The 23,925-nt window shown below is 36.8% G+C and overlaps 1 protein-coding gene across 1 annotated transcript in view; it reads right to left on the minus strand.

Moving 5' to 3' along the window:
* Nucleotides 1–1,980: 1,980 nt before the first annotated feature.
* Nucleotides 1,981–23,925, minus strand: part of Gabra1 (gamma-aminobutyric acid type A receptor subunit alpha1) — a 56,574-nt gene continuing 34,629 nt past the window's right edge. The window contains exons 7-10 of the mRNA XM_032911671.1: nucleotides 22,012–22,155; nucleotides 11,266–11,418; nucleotides 6,507–6,709; nucleotides 1,981–4,866 (exon numbers count right to left, since the gene is read on the minus strand). Coding sequence (XP_032767562.1) covers nucleotides 4,555–4,866; nucleotides 6,507–6,709; nucleotides 11,266–11,418; nucleotides 22,012–22,155 — 812 coding nt within the window. The 3' untranslated portion in view covers nucleotides 1,981–4,554. The remainder of the gene's footprint in view (nucleotides 4,867–6,506; nucleotides 6,710–11,265; nucleotides 11,419–22,011; nucleotides 22,156–23,925) is intronic.

Genomic DNA, 23,925 nt, shown 5'->3' on the forward strand with positions numbered 1-23,925 from the left:
GAAATGGACAATTTAAATGTAACTAATCCCTTTGCCTTCTTGAGTTGGAGTTTTACCATTTCAAACTATATTCATTAACAGCTTTTTAAAAAATTTTTATTAGATATATTTCTTTACTTACATTTCAAATGCTATTCCCCTTCCCGATTTCCTGTCCATAAGCCCCCATTCCCTCCCTCCCCTCCCCCATATGGGTATTTCCCCTATACATCCTCCTTATTGCCCCCCCCATATTCCCCTGCACTGGGGGTCCAACCTTGGCAGGACCAAGGGCTTCCCCTTCCACTGGTGCCCCAACAAGGCTATTCTCTGCTACCTATGCAGCTGAAGCCCTGGCTCAATCCATGTATAGTTTTTAGGTAGTGGTTTAGTCCCTGGAAGCTCTGGTTGGTTGGCATTGTTTCATTAACAGCTTTTATTCAGCTGCTTAAGATATACGTTTTATAATAAAACATTTTGAAATGTGTGATTTATAGAATGGTGAAATGGAGCTTATTACCTTCATTTCCACATTGATTTACTGTTTTTGTGATAAGAAGAGTTGAAATATAATGTATTATAAACTTTCAACAAATAACATTTAGGATAGAAATATATATGCATGTATATATACATATATACATACATATATATGTATATATAGAGATACAATATACATACATACATACATAAATGCATGAAATAACAATTAGTGAAGAAAGGCCATATGTTTGATTGAAAGTTGTAAGGTATATGTGGAAGAGATTTGAAGGAGGAAATGGAAGGAAGAAATATTATATAATAATGTCAATATAAGAATATTTTGCTATTAGTTATAGTTATTATGTTGCATAACACATATGCAAAACACATATGTGTTGTCACAGTGACAGAAGTTATCTTTTAAGACTTAATTTGTTCACCGGTATTTAATTATTCAATGAATTACTTTAAATAAAAAGTGTATGTCTTTTATTAGCCTTCACTACTCCTCCAAATGAGTGATAGCTGACTAATCAATCTTTCAGAATGAAACCTAGGTAAGAAATTCATGTTATTCTCCAAGTATGAATCATTTATACCTATAGAGTAATTAATTACAATTATTTTAGGAAGTATAATTTCATGTTCACTTTACTTCATTTTGTAACCGAGAGTAAATGGTCAGCTAACAGAAGAAAAGGACATGGGATATTTTTCCCCTCGCATCTCTAGTGTAGAGAAAAATAAAAGAGCTTTGGAAAATGTTAGTACAAGGCCTTGTGAAGAACTAAATCAACATCTGAAGGTAATTGGCATGGATAAATCATGTTGAAATAGAATGAGTCAGATCTTTGTTTTGGTTAGCTAAAAATGCTGTACACATTGAAAACTCCAGCTAAGAACTTCAGTGGACTTTAAACAGATGATTGGCAATGATGTTAAGCCCCTCGTGTTCCCTTGGTAATTCTGAAGAGCTTTGACATGGACTTAGTCTCTTAGTCCGGTGTGCCTTCAAGGAATGCTCAGAACCCGATAGTTAACGTAGTTTTTGCGGGCCGGTGTTTTGGATCAAGTGATGCACATTGTTTAGTTTAGTTTTGATTTTTTTTTTCCTTTTTTAGGTTTAAAGAGACTTTCTCCATTTGTTGTAATCAGATCTACCATGTTTTGGTCTTGTCATCACTTGACAGATTACCTGATGTTGTTTTTCACCTATCGTCACTGAATACAATTTCATCTCTACACTGAATTTGGTCTTACTCTGTTTGTGTTTCACAAATGTTGAAGTGTTAACTAGAAATATCAAACATCAAAATCATTGGATAAATTCCAGTTCTCACGCAAGTCTTTACAAACGGCAATTTAAAATTAGACTATTGACAAATCTTCTAAACTGCTGACTAGCGACCGGGTTGCTGTTGATGCTTGATACTTGCAGGTATTTCCAGCCCTAATATGTGTTAAACAGGGCAATAGATGGGCCCGTGGGTGATGTGTAAACAGAATCAAGTATTCCAGTTTATTATTGAATAATGTAAGCTTTATTATTATAATAGAATACAGTGAGACATTAGAGTAAAAGGTTTTGCTAAACGCTGTAAAGCGAGACATGCGCCTGCCATGAGCAATCTTGACTCAGTTTGGGTTTTATTGCCACGTCGCTGCACTAAGGTGCATAAACATTCAGTGTCATCTTTAAAAAAAAAAATTCCTGGAGTCAACAGGAACTGTCCTCTATGAGAGTGTATCTTCATTTTCTCGAGGAAGACTTAACTAGAATTACATGGTTTAGCAAAGCACGGTTGTAAAGCTACATAGAATAGTTTCTTTGATAAGTTTGCAATCAATTTACACAATAGAATGCTACTCACATATACTAACAAACTAAGAAATGGTGGCCATACGGTCCTTGCAAAGCAGTAAGCAGACTAGGAAGAGATAGTTACATCGAATGAGCAAAGTACAGACCCAAACCTAGGCACGAGGAGGCGTCTGGAAGATAAAATGCTCGCACTAAACATGTTAGGTTAACGTCGGAAAATAACAAGATAAACGGCAACATGGATGTTAGAGCCATAATTTATTTTATTTTCTATACATATCTATACATGAAATGTCCTTGGTTCAGCCATTTTTTTTTTTGGCATAGCTCATGAAATTTAGGCAGGACCAAATCAAACAATGAAGCACATTTAAGATGAAACCAGAGATTTGTCGTTTTAGGGAAACACAGGCACTGTGTTTTCCAACATCATTGGATAGCAGCTTTTTGAGAAAAAGAAAAAAAAAAACAACATTGCTCAAAACTCAGGTGTGGATTCTAATTGTCTTACTTGGCAATTATGCTAAAAGGCTCATGTCACGGTCTTATAAGTGTGATTAGACCATGATTGGTGGATTCTGAACTAATGGTAGATATCTGTGAAAAATCTATCAGACAACAGGAGACTTCAAAAATACCTTCTTTCATAAATATTTACTTCTAAAACATCTGGGCAATCATGAAAGGCTAGAATTGTTTTTATAAGGAATATTAATGGACCTCTTTTATTTAAAGCCCTTACATAGTGTACCTACAAATATATTGCTGCAGTATAAATGAAATGTAATAATAATATTACTTGATAAAAGCTAGTTCCTGTACATTCTCCCATGTATTTTATATTGGATGCTACACGTGGCACAGCACTTATTGAAATAGTTGGTTCAGCAAATAGAGAAATAATATACAGTTGGTTCTCTAGCCCCAACTACTCTTCCCTATTTTTTTCTCTTTATCACAATAGCCTAAAACAGGAAAATATGGTATGACATCATTCAAGCAGATAGCAACTGATCTACTATTGAACACTGGGCAACAGTGAAGTTATGAGCGTCCTCGGTATAATTGGATTTCATACTCAATATGGTTTAAGTGGCATCTGTCTCCTACAGGCTGTTCTGTTCTTAAATGCAGGCTCTAAATGTATTTCCATAGCATTTAACAACATTCTAACAGCTAAAAGTGGAGATCCCTCATGATATTTAAAGAACGTAAGTTTAAAAAAAAATTCAATGTACAATCTCATGCTGAATATTTACATATATAATTTATATATTCTATTTTTTGTTGGCTAGTCATAAATTTCAATCTAAAGCTTTTGATGTAGTTATATAAAAGAATACATTCAACAATTCTAGAGCTTGCAAAATAGATTTGCCCCTCTGAAAGCTTCTTCATCATAAGAATAGAGAATTCTTGGGTGAATGGGCTGTGTGGGAATAAGAGTAAAAAGAAAGATAGTTTTTAAATTATTTAATTCATTTATTTATTTATTTCAGCTTCTATCAAGTAAACATCTGTGTTAGGCTGGCTCATCTCCATAGAGTCTACTGGTAAAAGTTCAGATGATAGCAATGAAGCCCATTGAAAGGGTTTTCTTTTTTCCTCCATTGGATTCAGAATGCTACAATGACAGCCTCACCTTACCCTATTTATTAGGCTTTCATACATTCTAAAATAGCATTGAACAACAAAATAGTACATAGTGAAATTTAAAAAGAGAAAGCCTAGGGAATTTTTAATTTGACAAACCAAACATTAAATCTATATATCAGCTTAAACATTGACAAATAAAAACATAAGCACACTATATCATTTGTGCGATAAAGACATAGGTTTAAAGTTCATTAAACATTTGTTATTTGCCCTTTTAAACACTTCACACAAAAATATTTTTGACGGATATATTTTTTGAGAATATTTGGAAATATATATCTACAAATGACTCTGTGGTTATAGTTAAGCTCTGTTTTTCTTCTACTTTCCTCCTATCTTTGGACCTTCTTACCCTCTCTCTTCCTCTTGTCTGTCTCCTTCTGACGTGATTTTGCTCTCTGGCTTCCTCTCATTATCCTGTCCCCGAGCTGAATACTCTGCTCTGCTCTGGACTGTCAGACAGGGGTCTCTTGTTCGTATATGAAATATGGAAATAAGGAAACCTTCGAATTCTTTTAAGACAGAGGCAGTAAAGCAGACAGGAATCACTGCGTTGAGAACAGAAAGCGATTCTCGGTGCAGAGGACTGAACAACAGAATACGACTAAAAGAACCTATTGATGGGGTGTGGGGGCTTTTAGCTGAGGCTCTCTGTTTAAATACGTGGCCCAATAGACTAAGTTAAAGATTCCAAATAGCAGCGGAAAGGCTATTCTTGACAGTCGGTCGATTTTGCTGACGCTGTTAAAGGTTTTCTTGGGTTCTGGCGGTTTTGTCTCAGGCTTGACTTCTTTCGGTTCTATGGTCGCACTTTTAGCAATAGTTGCCAAGCCGGGGTCACCCCTGGCTAAGTTAGGGGTATAGCTGGTTGCTGTAGGAGCATATGTGTTGTTTTTCTTAATGAGAGGATCCTTCACTTTCTTTGGCTGGAGGAGAAAAAATAACTTACTTTAGCATACAGTGAGAAGCAAAACGTTTTTTCTGAGCAAAACGGTAAGTACTTGCTGCAAAACCTCTTTTCTTGATTTAAAAATCTAAAATCTGTAATTTGTGACTAATGCACTATGATCATTTGAAAAGCCAGAGGATGTTTTGTAACCTTCCAGATCAAGAGGTGGAATCTTTTTCTTCACTGGTTGAATGCAAAACACTCAGAGTACCAGCAGCGATGTTATGTAAGCTTAGGATACTGGACTCAAAACACTTTTCCGCCTCAGACTTCCCCTTCTAGAAGCAGTATTCCGGACAAGAAAAGAAGCCTAGGCTAGACAAGGGAATGGCTTGAGATTGGGTGCACTGTTAGACTCTCTGACAGCCAGTTGAGGCTACAGATAGGTGGGGACGCCAAAGGTTTCCCAGCTTTTGTGGGAACTCCAGTTAACCGTAATTGTGTGAGTGAGGCCAGGTTACTTGAAAGGAACACTCCAGCCACAAACACAGAATCATCAGCAAGTATTCAGGCCACTTTGCAGGCTGTCCATCAGTAGATGTTCCTAAACAATTGTCCTTTTTCAGAGTTATGTGAGCTCACACATTTGCCATTATTCACATTTAGGTATCGAGCACTTTAAATGTATCTAGACTAACTAATGGTATACTATAAGAAAAAAGAATGCATGGGATTTTGATGATTTATATACATACAGACTGTAGTAAAACTCCTTGATGGGTTACAACTATTAAACCAGTTTGTTTTCTGTATTGTATATATTAAAATGAAGTATAGCCATCATTATTATTATTAAGTTATTTATACTTTGTTCAAGGATTATTATTGTTGATATCATCATCATCATCATCATCATTATCATTATTACTGCTTTTCTGAAATAGGGTATGGCTATATAGCCTTGGTTATTATCAAACTCATAGAGATCTGCTTGCTTCCACCAATCAAGTGCTAGAATTGAAGACACGTGTGCCAAGGTACCTGGTTGCTTACATTTTTAAAATAAGGCTACTAGAAATTGTTAAGTGATCTGTGTGGCTCATATTTGTGCATTACAACATTTCCATAAGGCAGCAGCTATAAGATAGTGGTTCCGATTGTTTGGTACACAATATATCAAGGGAATGTCTGTTTGGGACTTGGAAGTTTTGCCTATTCCTGACTGCAATGAAATCTGAGGATAGTTAATTTTTCAAACATAGCCCAACTAAAACATGAAAATAATTAAACTCCTGAAAACAGCTGAAGGAGTATGCTTTTTGTTAAACTACAAAACTTATACCAGAAGAGGAAAATTATAGTTTTCATTTGCATTTGATATCAGATAGTTAAGAAAAAAAACAGAGAGGGCACATTTGGACAGAAATTTTCACCTTTGAATGCCCCTTCTTCTTTCTTTTATTCTCTACCTGCATAGCAATTTACCCAAACAACCTCCGCTATGAACAAAACCAAAGCAATCCACTGTACTTTATCATTTACAGCCTAAGAAAATAAGAAAGGAGTCCTCATCTCTCCTCTCTCGCATCTAATTCCACAAACCAACTTACTTATTCCATCTAAAAAGCTTAAGGTCTCAGAATCCTCATATAACAAAAGAGCCTTTGTGGTGTTTACCTTTTCTGGAACCACGCTTTTGCCGTCCCACGCATACCCTCTCTTGGTGAAATAGTTTACTGTGGCAAACTCAATCAGAGCCGAGAACACGAAGGCATAGCACACTGCAATAAACCAGTCCATGGCCGTTGCATAAGCCACCTTCGGGAGGGAATTTCTGGCACTGATACTCAAGGTTGTCATGGTCAGAACAGTTGTCACTCCTGAAGGGAGAAAGGGTAAATAAATATACTGGTTCTCCATAGAAAATTTTATTACAGCAGACACGGGCTCATTCCCGATCAAAGGGGAACCAAAGGCATCATATTCACATTTTAATTCACCCTGGTTTGATTGTGCTGTTGGAGTCGGGATATGGCCTCAATATAGTTTGTGATCAATAGCACAACAGTATTTAGGGTCCTTCACAAGAGATAGACTACTCTGCTAATTGAAAATCTGTTACCAAAACGGTAAACTTCATTAAATAGCCGTCATGTATGCACACCCTATATAGGAGAGGAAATAATAGCATTCAGTGCATCCAACTCTTCACATAAATATCTTAGATATCCGTTACCTGAGGTGCTCTGGTAATATCTGTAGCACTGTTTAATAGTCTCTGTTCCAAATGTAGAAATAGGAACTTCAATTAGTCCTTGGGAGCAGAAAGGTTAAGTAACAACTTGGGGAATGATAATTTACCACACCTGTAGCTTTTCTCATTCAAAAAGAGTTCACCCATTTCCTGCGTGTGTATGGATAAATGCAAAGCAAGTTACATAAAACTTGCCGTGCCAAATAGCGTGCACATATACTTGCATCTAGAATGTACACGCTTTGCTTGAAATCGAATGGCTATGGGGTAAAACTTGTCTGTAAACCCAAGTCTGAATCAAGTGTCCGTGGTCTTCTCTTCATTCTATTGCTGCCTCATTCTTCCTCCTCTCTAGGGATTTAAGCGACCTATATTCGGAGTAAAAATGGTTTGTAAGTCGGTTCTATTTTATGTAGATATTTTTATGAGATAGAGTGTGGATAACGACGTCTCTCCTGCTGTTTGAACCACCGTGTGGCGCACACTGTATTGGTACCATAGAGTTTAATGCTGTGAGATTTCTTCAAAAAAAAATTGCAAATGTTTAAAAATAGTTCAAAGCAAGCCTGCCAGGAAGAGTGAGAGATCACCACAGAGCAGCCTTGAGCTATTCCAAGGACCGGACCACACATTTAACACTCTGGTGAGTGGATTCACAGACCTCATCCACTGTTTCTGCAAAATGGCTGATTCTCTCTTCATTCCCTCATGACCCATGCCATCAGTGAAATTCTCAGGAAGGAAAACCTTTGCACAGTCACTCAAACCTCATTGTGAGGATTACGTGAGAATTAGCGCATTCCCTCCCGAGGAAGGGGCTGGCAACCTATGACTCTGAATCGAGGATTAGTTCCTCCTGTTGATAGTTTTAGAAAATCAGCTGGGCTACGCAGCTGTTGGAAAATTTTTGTAAGCAGCTTTAAACCAACCAATGTTCCTAGGTTTTCCAGGAATATCAAAGTAGATAGTCTTTTAACTACGCTAGAAAATGAAATGACTAAGAAGAAAGACAGTAGAATATTTATTAAATGGCATATGCCCAGGACTGTAGGAAATGTTTATTTTGAGATTTGGATAACATTGGGTTCAGAAAATACTGGGGCAAGTTCCTAATTACATAACCAACCTAAAGAATATTAACTAGTGAACTGCGCCCAGATTTACATATCAATATCAACTAGAGCAGATAGCAAGGTAATTAAAAGTCAGTAATTGGGGAACAGAGAAGCCCAATTCCAAATCCCAGCTCTATAATTGCCAAATAATACCTTGGGAAATGACCTTGGGAAATTTTCCCCCACAGTCTCAGGCTTCCATATTGCTGCTTTTAATTTCTTCCTCACTAATTGATTTTATTAACTTTAACACATAAAGTTATTGAGAGTATTAAATAAGATAATACAATAAAAATACTTAATTCTCAGTCTAACGGTTAATGGCTATTTAATAACTATGGAGAAAAATGCCTGTGTTCTTTACTATATATGACTGTGACTACAAACTCCAGTTTTCTGAAGTTCAGTTTATGTATGCAAGCAAATGTCAAGAGTAATCTGGAAACTAAAAATCTTACCCTAAAACTCTGACTAAGACTAGTACAGGGTAGCTTAAGGAATATGTGTGTGTATATATGTGTGTGCATGTGTGTTTATAATTTGAAACACCTACCAATAAAAATCCAGAAAGGAAAAAAACTCCAAGGATTAGGAGTGATAATTTATATATTTTATCTTTCCTGTGTGATCGAGTTAAATGTTGGTTTTCCTTCCTTGTACTTGCATTTGACTGGAAATAGCTCAGACTAATTAAACAGACCAAAGTTGTATAGCTGTTACTGGATAAAATTAAACCTAAAGCTTGGACCCTTTTTAGAAGAAAATTTACATGACATTGCCTGCAAATAACTGAGAGCATAAGAAGAGAAAACAATCAGATTTTCAAGTCATAGAATAGACTTCAGCATTCTACGTTCTGCATTGCTTTGACAAAACTGTTATAAATCTAGTGTGGCTGTTTTCTCTTGTCATATTTCTTTACATACTAGTGACCTGCTTAGGCATTCAGGGAGCTCAGAGGAAAGTGCTAAGTTCACGCTAAAAGAATAGAATCGTGTACTGAATAAATGTTAAAGGGCGAAAGGGCTAGACAAAACATATTTGTGATTTTTGTTAAACTCAAACACTATAAACTATATGACTTTGTACACAAAAATACTTGCTATAGCCGAGGTTACAGTCCTACAGCTATGTTTGCCAAAAGGTCATTGGTTGATTGTGGTAAAAGATCATTGAAAACGTTACAAGCAATATGTTTTGGACTCATAAAACACTGAAACGCTTTGGCGAATTTCCAAAATAAAAAGGCTAGACTTGGCTGGAGCAAGTGAGGAAAAAGTAGTCATTAGAAAAAAATGCTTTCCAAGGTAATACTGGTTCATACTTTTAAAAAAAATAAAAAACCCCACAAAACCTGAATGTACATCGTGTCTTTAATTCAGTGTTTATTGCCTGGTAAGATAAGGGCTCAGATGGAACGCCCATACAGAGGCCAGCATCTCTCAAGAGGTCTGTCTTTAGTGGATTGAATGGTTGTTAACATTGACAAATGGCTGTAAAGAAAACTGGACCTGAAATGAACCTCTTGTTTACTCTGCAGCTGGAAATCATTTTGCCGCAGGTTAATTTGGCTGTGTGCTTAGACTGTTGTCAGAAGATCAGAGGACAGATTATGTGACTTTTTCAACATGGAAGCCTTTGTCTAGTTCAGAGGACAAGGCACTCCGAAGCAGAGGTGGCAGTCGGTGTCTCTTTTTGAGAGAACTGGTGTGGCAGCGCTTGCACACTGTGGATAGTAGAGGTACCAGAATCTCTACACAGGAATTAAGGGGAAGCATTCAAAGATTTTTCAGTGTGGAGCATGTGACCTTCAATGCAGCAAGTAGATAGTAGTTATTTGTAGGACAGACCTGGATAAACATGTCTTCCAGCAATAGACATGTGGCTATTACTTCTAAGGAAATGACACAGACCACAGTGAACCCAATATGTGCCAGCCTAATGCATCAGGACCAAGCAAAGGTGATAGCTCGGGGCCACCATTAAGTACAAGGCATCTGGAGCTCATATCTTACCTGGACTCCTCTGTACCTCACCTAGTAGCTCCTAACCTGAGATGTATAATCAACAAAATTAACTTTATGTTCATTTGGTTTCAAGTTCACATGCTGTTCACAATAATACTGTCTAAATTTTAGTTTAAATAATATAATATGGTGAATCATGTTGAAAATGACGTATAAAATCACATAATAACTATTCTTCATAGTTATTTTATAATTTTATGATTATTCAGATTTCAAGTTCAACCATACATGTCATGAAGGGAAAGGTATGCAAGCAGTTTATTACTTCATTTTATTTCCAGAACACAGCCGTAACTAAGTGTATATCAAATAAAAAAATCATTGGTTATGTGAATTGATAAGTTTACTGTTGCAAATCTTGTTTTCATTAGTCTAAAAAGTACAATTGTGGTGGTGCCACTGGGATTCCATCAGGAAACTTTCCTTTCTATGGAATCTGAACTCTAAAATAATGTATTAGTAGGTTGGTTTTCACATCAGACAAGGTGTTCACTGTTCAAATAAGATCCCATTACATAGCCTTAACTTGCAATGTTGAGATTACTTTAGAGGTTCTAATAGTGAAGAGTCCGGTTCTAACTTTTGGCAGTACACTTGAGGGGTAAAAGGAGCTATCTGTCTAAGACTGGGATCACTAATGACCTCTTCTTAAGAAAATTCTGGTTTCTCCAATGTAAGAAAGTAGTCTGATGCTATTTCTTTAAGATTCTCAAAAAAGAATACATATACTATGTAGGATTTAAAGTTTTAAGTTGTTTTTTTAATCTAGTAGGTGCTTTTGATGTCTGCCTTACTTCCTTTTATGTCAAAATTTAAAATTAATTTTTATTAAGCAATCTATTTGTATTAACAAAACAGTCTAATAAGGACAATAGTTTGTAAATCATATCATAGTGAAAACAGTGATTCTCCAAACATTTTTCTTACAGTAAATTCAGATTTTGACAGATAGTAACATCTTTTTCATTCTCCTTGCAATGACACAGTCATAAAATGAGTACCCTCTATACCTGTCCACATGCATATTGATTGGCACTTACCAAAGACAGTTCTTGCTGGTACTGACTCTCTGTTGAGCCAGAAGGAGACTTGGGAGAGAATAACTGTCATTATGCATGGCAGATATGTTTGAATAACAAAGTAGCCGATTTTTCTCTTCAAGTGAAAGTGAGTCGTCATAACCACATATTCTCCTAGAGGGTGAAATGCACAGTATGGTTGAATAATGTGCCCTTAAAAAGAAGTTATTCCTTAGGTTTTAAAAAGAAGCAAAGTTATAATAGAGGCTAGACACATCTTGTTTCCACATGACACCTATAACCTGGAGGGAAAGGCCTTTGCCCTTGTGAGAAAAGCAACATCTTTTAATGCACATTAACTTGTTTCTAGGCATAACATAGAGGTATTAAACTCTTCTAATTCTTCCTTCCTTCTTCTATTGTTCTGTCATATACAAAAGGGATAAAGCTGAGCTTATATTTCCAGACTGAATCTGAAAGCGATGTGATAGTCAATGACCCCAACAAACATAACTAGAATAGGTTTCCAGTGTAACTTGAGTGGATTGGTAGAGCACATTTCTGGAGTCTCAGCATGGGCATTTCTAGAGATGGGAAATGACTCAGGGAGGTAAGGAGTAGAGTAGTTCAATCTGCTCTGGATGTAGATTGAACAACCCAGTGACCAAGAAGGGGGAAGCCCAAGTACAGGAATATGTACAACTCTCGGAGAGTGATTTTGCTGCTGTACTGGCTCATAGGCACTAGACTGCTGCTTCTGCAGTCCTTGAAGGTGGACTTACACTAACTCAGCTCCTGAGAGATTTAAATCTTCTGTCTTGGACTGGCATTTAGACATAGTACATCTTGTTTTGAGACACCTAGCTTCTTAAGATGAGCAGATTTAATCTGCCTCAGGCTGAGGACCTTAAATTTTTTATGGAACATATCCATGAAACCATCTAATCATGGCCAAGGCATACATTTCCCTATTTAAATATTTTCCTTAAGTACTTGTTTTTTCATAGCAGTAGAAAGCTAACATACACTTCTTGTCTCCATCTGCACCTTAGAGCTGGGACTGTCCTATAGCCCTCTGTACCCACTCCTTCTCAGAGAGAGCTGGTCTCCCAGGAGTGCTCCTGCTCCTGGGCCTTCAGGTGAGACCCCACCTTCTCTCCAATAACTGCTTAAAGAGGGACCCGCCAAGAGCACACAGGGCATAGGAACTGCAGAGTAGCCTGGTATAGGAACCTGCTTATCTCCATGTGTGCCCTGAAGTTAAGGCTGTCCTACAGCCCTCCATAACCAAGTCCTGCCTGGAGAGAGCTTGTCTCCCAAGAGTGCTCTCACGCCTAAGCCCACAAGTCAGACCCGACTTTTGCTCCTATAACTCTCCAAAGAGGCACTCACCAGTGTATGCAGGTCAGTGGAAGCATGGAGGAGCCTGGGAAAGGATCTATTCAGTCTCTATCTGTGCCCAGAGCTAAGCCTGTCCCACAGCCCTTGATACCCAAATCCCACCCAAGAAAACTAGTTACCCAGAAGTGCTCTCACTCCTAAGACCATAGGCTCACATGCCCAAAGGAGGGACAAGCTCCAGTGAGAGACAGCAAGATCAATTAACACCAGAGATATCGAGATGGGGAGAGGCAAATTTAAGAACCTAAGCAACAGAAACAAAGGCTGCTTGGCATCATCAAAACCCAGTTCTCCCACCACAGCAAGTCTTAGACACCTCAACACACTGAAAAAGCAAGATTTGGATTTAAAAATCATATCTCATGATGATGGTAGCAGACTTTAATAAGAACGTAAATAACTCCCTTAAAGAAATACAGGCAAACACAGGTAAACAAGTAGAATCCCTTAAAGAGGAAAGACAGAAATCCCTTAAAGACTTACAGGAAAACACACCCAAACAGGTGAAGGAATTTAACAAAACCATCCAGGATTTAAAAATAGAAATAGAAGCAAAAAAGAAATCACAGAAACAACACAGGAGATAGAAAACCTAGGAAAGAGATTGAGAATCATACATGCAAGCATCGCCAACAGAATACAAGAGATAGAAGAGAGAATATCTGGGGTAGAAAATACCATAGAAAACACTGACAGAATAGTCAAAATGCAAAACGCGGAAAGCTCCTAACCCAAAACATCCAGGAAATCCAGGACACAATGAAAATACCAAAGCTAAGAATAATGGGTATAGAAGAGAGTGAAGATTCCCAAATTAAAGGGCAGCAAATATCTTCCAAAAAATTATAGAAGAAAACTTCTCTAACCCAGAGAAAGAGATGCCAATGAACATACAAGAAGCCTACAGAACTCCAAATAATTTGGACCAGAAAAGAAACTCCTTATGTTACATAATAGTCAAAACACCAAATGCAAAAAACAAAGAAAGAATGTTAAAAACAGTAAGAGAAAAAGGTCAAGTAACATACAAAGGCAGACCTATCAGAATTACACCAGACTTTTCAACACAGACTATGAGACCTAGAAGAACCTGGGCAGAAGTTATACAGACCCTAGAATAATACAAATGCCAGCCAACTGTACTATCTCAATTAACACAGATGGAGAAACCAAGATATTACATGACAGAACCAAATTTACACAGTATCTTTTGACAAATACAGCCCTTCAAATGATGAGATGGAAAGCTCCAACACAAGGAAGAAAACTACACCCTAGAAAAAGCAGGAAAGTAATCTTCTTTCATCAAGTGCAAAAGAAGAAAGCAACACAAATATAATTCCACCTCTAACAACAACAACAACAACAAAACAGTAAACAACAATCACTAGTCCTTAATATATGTTATTATCAATGAAATCAAATCCATAATAAAAAGACAGACTAGCAGACTGGATATATAAATAGGACCCAGCATTTTGCTGCATCCAGAAAACACAATCAGTGACAAAGACAGACACTGCCTCAGAGAAATATGCTGGAAAAAAAATTCAAGGAAATGGTCCCAAGAAACAAGTTGAAATAGTCATTGTATTATCAAATATAATTGACTTTCAAACAAAAGTTGTCCAAAAGATAAGGAGGGACACTTTGTACACATGAAAGGAAAAAATCTGCCAAGGTGAACTATCAATTCTGAATATCTATGCTACAAACGCAAGGGCACCCACATTCATAAAAGAAATTTTACTTAAACTCAAAGCACATTTTGCAACTCATACAATAATAGTGAAAGACTTCAATACTCTACTCTCATCAACGGACAGATCGTGGAAACAAATTAACAGAGACACAGAGAAACTAACAGAACTTATGAATCAAATGGAGTTAACAGATATCTATAGAACATTTCATCCAAAAACAAAAGAATAGAACTTCTTCTCAGCACCTCATGGTACCTTCTCCAAAATTGACCATATAATCAGTCATGAAATAGGCATCAACAGATACAAGAAGACTGAAATAATTCTATGCATTCTATCAGATCACCATAGACTGATTCAGGTCTTCAATAACAACAAAAATGACAGAAAGCCCCCATACTCATGGAAGCTGAACAATGTTCTACTCAGTGGTAACATAATAAAAGCAATATACAGCAAACCAGTAGCCAACATCAAACTAGTCAGAGAGAAACTTGAAGAAATCCCTTTACAACCAGGGACTAGATAAGGCTGCCAATTCTATCCATACCTATTCAATATAGTACTTAAAGTCCTAGCCAGGGCAATTAGATCTAAAAAAATGGTCAAAGGGATACAAATTGGAGAGAAAGAAGTCAAAATATTACTATCAACAGATGATATGGTAGTATACTTAAGTGACCCCAAAAATTCCACCAGAGAACTCCTAAACCAAATAAACAATTTCAGCAAAGCACCTGGATATAATATTAACTCAAACAAACCAGTAGCCTTCAACCTCTCAAAGGATAAACAGGCTGCAAAAAACATTAGAAAAATGACACCCTTCTCAATAGTCACAAATAATATAAAATACCTCGGTGTGACTCTAACCAAGCAAATGAAAGATTTGTATGACAAGAACTTCAAGTCTCTGAAGAAAGAAATTGAAGAAGATCTCGGGAGATGAAAAGATCTCCCATGTTCATGGATCGGTAGGATTAATATACTAAAAATGGCCATCTTGTCGAACGCAATCTACAGATTCAATGCAATCCCCATCAAAATTCTAACTCAATTCTTCATAGAATTAGAAGGAGCAATTTGCAAATTCATTTGATATAACAAAAAGCCCAGGACACCAATGCTAAGAAGTGCTTGCTGACAGGAACCTGATAGGAATGTCTCCTGAGAGACTATGCATGAATCTTACAGATACAAATTAAGATGATTGCAGCTAGCCATCAAACTGAGCACTGGGACTCCCTATGGAGGAGTTAGAGAAAGGACTGAAGGAGCTGAAGGGGTTTGCAACCCTACAGGAAGAACATGTCAACCAACAAGAAACCCCCAGAATTCCCAGGGACTAAACCACCAACCGAACAGTACAAATGGGGAACCCATGACTTCAGCTGCATATGTAGCAAAGAATGGAATTGTCTGGCACCAACAGGACGATAAGTCCTGGGTCCTATGAAGGTTTATTTCCCCAGTATAGGGAATGCCGGGGTGTTGAGGTGGGAGTGGGTGCATGGGAGGGGGAGCATCCTCACAGAAGCAGGGGCAGGGCTGATGGGAGAGGTCGGAACTGAGAAAGGGGATAACATTTGAAATGTAAACTATTCAATAAAAACTACCCAATAAAAAATACAAAGCTAACATATACACCCATTATCTACATCAAAGTCTCTCACATGTACAATTGACATTTTAGACTCAACAATTGTTCATGGCTAAAGTCTGTCTTGTGAATTGTGTGTGTGTGTGTGTGTGTGTGTGTGTGTGTCACTATCTTTATATCTATCTATCTATCTATCTATCTATCTATCTATCTATCTATCTATCTATCTATCTATCTATCTATCCTGAAACAGGGAACCCTAAAGCAAGAGGCCACGGAATTAAATTTACTTAATAATTCTATACCAGAGGAGAAAAGACCTATCTAACACTCTGGTTTAAAGGAGGGGGGACTTGCCTCCCAGAAGGAAATCTCACAGAGTTCTGACAGCTTATCTCTGATTATCACTAGCAAATTGGCATATAGATATGTCCATGTCATTCTCTCTATAAAATTGTAGTCCTGTTAAAGGAGAAACACTCGCTTCCCAGGTCTAGCCACATCAGTTTTTTTCCTCTGTTATCAACTTGTGTTTTCACATTTCTTTGGAATATTTGGAAAAAGCTTCTGTGTTTGTGCAGCTAAGCACCAAGTACATAACTGCCAGATAACAACATCTGGTGATCTTTCCTTCCCTGGGATGAGGATGAAATGGTATGCACTACACACAGTAGAGAATAAACTCTTTCCTGTAATCAAAGCTTTCTTATAACACAGATTTAACATGCAATACAGGCTCATATCCTTCCATACATCTTAACATCTTTGTACCTTGGCCACGCAAACTCTATATGACTTCTGTTGCTAAACATGTTCATGAATGGATTGAGAACAGCCCAAATACCAGATCCTCAGCAGGGTAGCCAGAAATATCCTAAGGGGAAATTTTATTAGCCTCTGAAGAAAATGAGTTTGAGTTTAATACTCAGATCTATTTTCTTGTTGTATAGCCTTGGGCACCTCAAGATTTTCTTCCTCTGAGTTTTCTTGTCTATACAATAGTTAAAACATGATGTGGCTGAAGGAAGGTTAACTGCTCAAACAGGACACTCCATAAAGATGCTAAAACACCTTTTAGTTACTTTCTCCACGTTCTTTACTATTCACTCGCATCAGAATAGAGAGAAGTATTTGTAGAAGAAATACAGTGTTATAGAAGAAAACCATTCTTGCATTCATCATCAATTGGTATTAATGGCAACTTCCATTTATGGAATGTGTACTAAGTACTTTATACTTTAATTAGAGCCCCTCTTTATACCCATTAATAATATGTTTGCATTTTAATATATATATATTAATTGTATATTGCTGGTAATGACTTCAAGGTCAATAGAAACAAAATAAGTGATCCTAATAAGATAAAAACTCATTTTTCTGAGGCCTTTGCTAAAATATAGCCTATGTACCAATGATAGGTTTCACCATCCCAGAGGTATGCTTTATTATTCTTAACAATTCATTCCATTGTGATCTGAAAAATGTCATCAGCGTCAAGGAAAAACAAATCCCATCTTTCATAAAATGTCAGGAAGATGAGTATCTACATATATTCCATCATCTTTTGTTATTTGCACTGTGACATTTTTGTGAAAAGTATGTAAAGAATATGGTTCTGGGACTTATTGTTTGACATTATACATATTATAAACAACATATTTTTCGGAGTGGTTGAGAAAGAACAGAAGGGCTTCTACTGCTTTGAAAGCATTTTAAATTAAATAAAACCTAAAGAACATTGGCATAAAACCTTCAAGTAAGTTACAGAAGTGACAGCAATAACAGAATCAAGTTGTAATAATTTGAAAATCAAAAAAGAATGAAAGAGAAAAGCCCATATCTTATATTCATTGAAAGTCTAGACACCAAGTATATATGCGCTAAGCATATCAAATTAAAGTATAGAAGGATTGTAATATCCTGAGGGAAGCTTATAAATTAAAAGTGACAATATTTCTGATACATTACAGAGTAAAATTTAGGAGAATGAAAGAAAGAAAGGGTGTTATAATTTGGTAAATTAGCATTTCAGGTCATTTTAGAGGTGGCTTTCTCAAATGTTTGTTAAACATTTGATTGGTTTCCTTGGGCTTCACTCTCCTATTCCCTGGGATCCTATGAAGCGAAAATTTAACAGCATATATGACCATACTTACTATACTAAATTGTATTGAGATTTATAGTGTAAGGATAGAGTAGTAGATATCTAATCTCATTAATTAGGGAAATGAACATTCAATCAATTTGTAAAATGTTATTGAACACATAATCTAAATTGAAGGTTTTTTTCCACATTCCACGGAAGTAAGAAAACATCTCAGCACTAGAATTCTTAGCCTAACTAGATCTTTTCCCTCGTTTTAAATGTGAATTATTGGACTAGGAAACCACAGAAGTCTTCCCTGGAGATCGTGTTCTAGCCATTATGGATGCTCCATTATGATCCACTATCAGATAAGATGGTTCCTAATGATGCTGATCTTAGAAGGTCATTGTTCAGACACCATCTAGAAAAGCCTCCACATCTAAACAAGATGATCCCATCATTTTTCTTAGTCATTTTTCTAATGGCAAAAGATAGTGATTCAGAAGAAACAACTTACTTTCCAAGCTTATCAACATGTCCTGTGACCAAATTTCCTTTGGAAAAAAAGCACTGTCAAGTCATACTTGAACATTTTAAAATCATTGGATGAATTACTTCCTCATTCCTTCCTGGATACTGATAATTATCCTTGTCCTAATGGTTAATGTAATTACTTCATTTTCTGTAAATGATCTGTAATCACTGACTTAAAAACCTGAGTATTATGGTAGTATCTCTCCCATTCTCTTTCTCCCATTATCAAAGTGATGCAGAATTTTTTACACCTGAAGCATGTCACTGGAATTGCAAGATGTGTGTTTAATGGGTAAGAAGGACATCACTTTCTAATCTTATAACAAGCTGTCTGAATTGATTAGACTCCTGCAAATGACATTAAGGTGGACAAAGTTGTTGTTTAGATAGATAGATAGATAGATAGATAGATAGATAGATAGATAGATAGATAGATAGATAGATGGATGGATGGATGGATGGATGGAGGGATGGATGGATGGATGGATGGATGGATGGATGGATGGATAGATAGATAGATAGATAGATAGATAGATAGATAGATAGATAGATAGATAGATAGATAGATAGATAGATAGACAGATAGATAGATACTGATGTTTTGTGTTTTAGTGACATCATTCTCTGGTTTCTTTGGTTTCCTAGAAGGAACATGGAGGTAATTTCACTTAGTGTCATCTATCTTATGTTTCCTCAATGAGGTATGAAACAGTCATCAATGACCATGCATAGGATGTCTGTTGCTTTCCATTGAAACCTACAGATAATCTTGATGAGCTAAAGTGGGCCCAAAAGAAGAATAATTTGGTTTCCTATTGAAGTGCTGAAGTTGAACAACACACTTAGCTACTGTATCTGAGAATTTACTGTCATTATGTTTCTAACTATTTACTAATAAGGGGCTCTCCTAGTGTGTGCAGTTATACTTATTTTTCAATTACAGAATGGTTATTTAAAGTAAGCCTAACATATGGGATCGACCAGCTCAGTGACCCAGGTCTTAATTTTTGTTCCTTGGCTCAGCCTCCTTTCTTTGAGAATATGTTACTTTTTTATGAACAATTAAAATATTGGTGGCATGACTATTTAGCAACTAAATTGTCATTTGATAAAAGAATTAATTTTAAAGACATTGGATCTGGTCCTAGAGAGGACTGTCAGGGCATGCTCAGAGTCATTAGAGATAGAAATTCATTAGAGTCCTTTGTCTCTCCACACCATCTTCCCCACTTGTATATATTATTGCATGTGCATTACTGCAGTGGAGTTGCTTCCTTGACATCACCAACCACTGTCCTAATAGATTAAATGCCCCTGTATGTGTGATACTAAGTGAAAAGTATGTAGAATAATGGCTACTGTTTTCCAACCGAGGTGTAACATTAACAATGTGAAAAGCTACCTCTGGCAGTAAACCTTCCTCAGCATAAGCTGCAGTTTCTCTTATTTACTCAAAATATTTATTCAATGCCTTCTCTGGCACAGCTACTAAAGAAAATAATAGGGATAAAGAAAACAGACGTGATCTTTGCCCTCACAAAAACATTCACACAGCACTTAGCACCCATTTTGATAATTACAGTTTATATTTTCATCCACTCTGGACTTCACCTTCCAGGAGAGCAAGGTCTGTGCTGTGGCATCATTGAAACTCCAGTGCCTGTCATGATCCTAGATTATCATAATGCTCATTTTAAAGAAGACAGAGAGCATATTTGGGTGTCGTTCTCAGCACATGATGTGAGATTTTAAAAAACAGATTTAGGATTGCAATGACAGTCATTGTGCAATAATTTGAGCAACAATTGTGGGATATCCCTCAGTGTTTTAACTAGAGCCCAAACCCTATTTCTAGGTATCTTTTTAGGTATAATGATAGACCTAGACGATTATGCATGCTATGCAGTAGTTCTCACATATTGAGCTACATCTCCAGCCACTATCTTGCCTTAATGAAAGGTTTGCTATTTCTGTCTCCTTAGATGAAGGAAAGATCTCTGTCTGGATAAAGAACTGGTCCAACATCCCCAAGCTTGTAAGTGACAGGACCAGGATGTTTATCCACAGCTTTCTCACAGTAAAGTGAGGCTTTCCCCTATGCTGTTTGCATTTCTAATAAAGGCAAAGCTGAGGACAGATCTTCTCCATCTTATAGAACAAGAACCAAAATTATTTATGCTATTAAAAATGGTATGGGTGTGGGGGGGTTTTGTTTGTTTGTTTTTTGTTTTTGTTTTTGTTTTTATTTTGAGAGAGAGAGAGACAGCGAGAGAGAGAGAGAGAGAGAGAGAGAGAGAGGAAGAGAGAGAGAGACAGAGAGAGAGAGAGAGATCTTCTATAAAACTTGAGTGGCTGATCGAAAATGTTAACATTCTTAAGGTCCCAAGATAAAATCTGAAAACAGAACTTTGTTGTTATTGTTGCTGTTTTTGTTTGTTTGTTTGTTTTCTGAGAAAATTAGCATCACTCTTCTTGTACAAGAGTAGGTCACTGTCTTTCAAAATTACAAAATAAGGAGCATTAAATAAATGTAAATTCTGTAAGATGTGCTAAAACATTATTATCAGTTCAACAAATATTTTAGGAATTGATCTTATTTAAAATACAGAGCTTTAAGGGGAAGCATAAATTCCGATTTGTTGTATATGAGGTTTAATTCATAATTACTTTTTCCTCATTATCAGATTTCAAATAATACAAGACAGTCCCTTGTATAAATTGGAGTTCCTTGTGTAAGTCTTGCCACAAACTCAGAACCTTCATGTACACTTTAATAGTAATGTTTCATGTAATTTGAAAATACCACTAGTGTTGGTTTCAACACTAAAAAGGATCACACATTATCTACTTTTAATTTAAAAATGGAGTGCTAAGTAGTGTATATAACTCATTTGGCTTCAGCTGCAGGATCGTCTTAGCTATAGGAAAAAAGCAAATTGACTTGTGTGTGTGTGTGTGTGTGTGTGTGTGTGTGTGTGTGTGTGTGAATAAGTGGGACCTAGAGGATAAAAACACCTAGAATTTTTGTAATAGCATTGCCTTCAAAGACTTGTAGACAATCATCTACATGGTTTTGATTGATGATTCCCAACATACTACAGAGTTATTACATCCAATTGGCAAATTGAAGGCATAATGAATTAACACAAATGTTCATCCCTCAGTTTATAGCCCAATCTCCTGTTTATATCCCAGGCTGCCAAGATCTTATAGAACCAGATTCTTCTTGTACAATAAAGAGAAGCCAGAAGATACTGAATAACAGGTATAGCACTGTGGACTCAGATTTTACATTCTGCTGCTCTATGGTATTCACCTTTCGGCAATTTTCTCATTCTCTTTTCTGACTTCTCTGTCCCTGAGAGAATTACTGAATTCTTAAATGCTTACAATACATTTCCCTCTTCCTTCTATTATTTCTAGAATAATCAAATGGAACTTACCGGTACTGGACTGAACAATTCCAGAGTCAACTGTTTGCCCAAGAAGGTCATACTGGTTTAAACGTGACCCATCTTCTGCCACAACCACTGAGCGGGCTGGCTCCCTTGTCCACTCATAGACAACTTCTGCTCTTGTATAAGCATCTGAGATTAAACAAAGAACAGTACACTTATGCATCTGTGCTATGATTCTCCTAATGAGCTGATTGTCCCATCAGCTTCATATTTCTTTCCACATTGTTGCAAATAGCAAGCTAGAAATGAAAGCTCACATTCAGTTGCTTGGTAATATAAATATACATTTTTCTGAAGTTTTCTTTCACTCATTTGTTCACTCTTACCATGTTAAGCACACAATAAGGATACAGCACTGTGCCGGTGATACAATAAGAGACATGTGCAAGGTGGGTGACTTTATGTGACTTAAACTCTTTATGTAAACGGGTCATTAATACACAGGCAAGGGGTTGGGGATTTAGCTCAGTGGTAGAGCACTTGCCTAGCAAGCGCAAGGCCCTGGGTTCGGTCCCCAGCTCCAAAAAAAAGAAGAAAAAAAAAATACACAGGCAAATAAAGATATAATTCCACAGAGCAAGATAATGCATACACTGCTGAGTGACGGAATGGAAGGAAGGCTGCATTTTAGATTTAGAGAAGCTTGGAAAGGCTCTGAGCCAACACTTTTATAAAGCACAAGACCAAAAAGAAGATCAACAGAGGTCATAAGAAAGAGTTTGTTCAGGGGCTGGGATTTAGCTCAGCGGTAGAGCTTACCTAGGGAAGCGCAAGGCCCTGGGTTAGGGTCCCCCAGCTCCAAAAAAAAAAAAAAAAAAAAAAAAAAAAAAAGAGTTTGTTCAATAGACATGTTTTTGTTATTGTTTATTTATTCATCTTTATTTCAGGCAAAGGAGTGACTCAATTAAATATGATTATTGTGTCCAAAGTAGGAAACATTAGATCTACAGTAAGATTAGAAACAAAAACCCTGGATTCACATGAAGTGAGCCACGGAAAGTGCAAAATTAACACTGGAAATGTTGCTGCAGGGCACTTAGACCAGAGGCTTACACTGGAAACCTCTTAATGTTGTGTATATTTAGAGATGTTAGCATGAGAAGTTATCTTATAGAACCTTCTTCTCACTCATTTTCATTAGGCAAGTCAATATTACTCAAGGAATCTTTCATATTAGTTTCTGGCTCATGAATTCTTAATTCGTTGAGATTAGAAACAAGTGGAAAGAAAGGAAGAAATGAAGAAAGTGAGAGAGGAAGAATGGGGTAGATGGGTGGAAGAAAAGAAGGAAGCAATAGAAAATGGAAGATTTTGGGGGTTGGGGATTTAGCTCAGTGGTAGAGCGCTTGCCTAGCGAGCGCAAGGCCCTGGGTTCAGTCCCCAGCTCCGGAAAAAAAAAAAGAAAGAAAATGGAAGATTTCGTAGCATTTCTATTTTCCAGTACCAGAAGACCCACTTCACATGGGCTGAGATGGTGCCCCCTGTTTAGATGCACAACAATTTTAATAATTTAAGGGGTATCAGATGAGGAAAAGTTAGCTGCTTTAGATTATTTGATGGAAGGGCACGATAGCAAAGGTTGGCATTATGATAGAAGGCTGATTCACTGGCCAGTGGCCAGTTTATCCATTAGTTACATATGGCACACTGCCCAGGGACCAAAACACTTTCTGAAGGCCATGAAAATGTTTTAATTTATTTAAAATCTAAGATCAATATAACCTAACCTGGCCTGTAGTCATCTTTAGACCAACAGTTATGAACTATAATTTCAATTATGTTTTGGAGAACTACGCCCCCCGCCACACCCAAGATAAAACTGTTTCAAGCTCATTGAATTCTTAACACTAGTCTGTTCAATAGAACTCTCAAAACAAGGTTTAAGAATAGTGTACAAAT

This window comes from Rattus rattus, chromosome 9, assembly GCF_011064425.1.
Source record: "Rattus rattus isolate New Zealand chromosome 9, Rrattus_CSIRO_v1, whole genome shotgun sequence".
Lineage (NCBI taxonomy): Eukaryota > Metazoa > Chordata > Mammalia > Rodentia > Muridae > Rattus > Rattus rattus.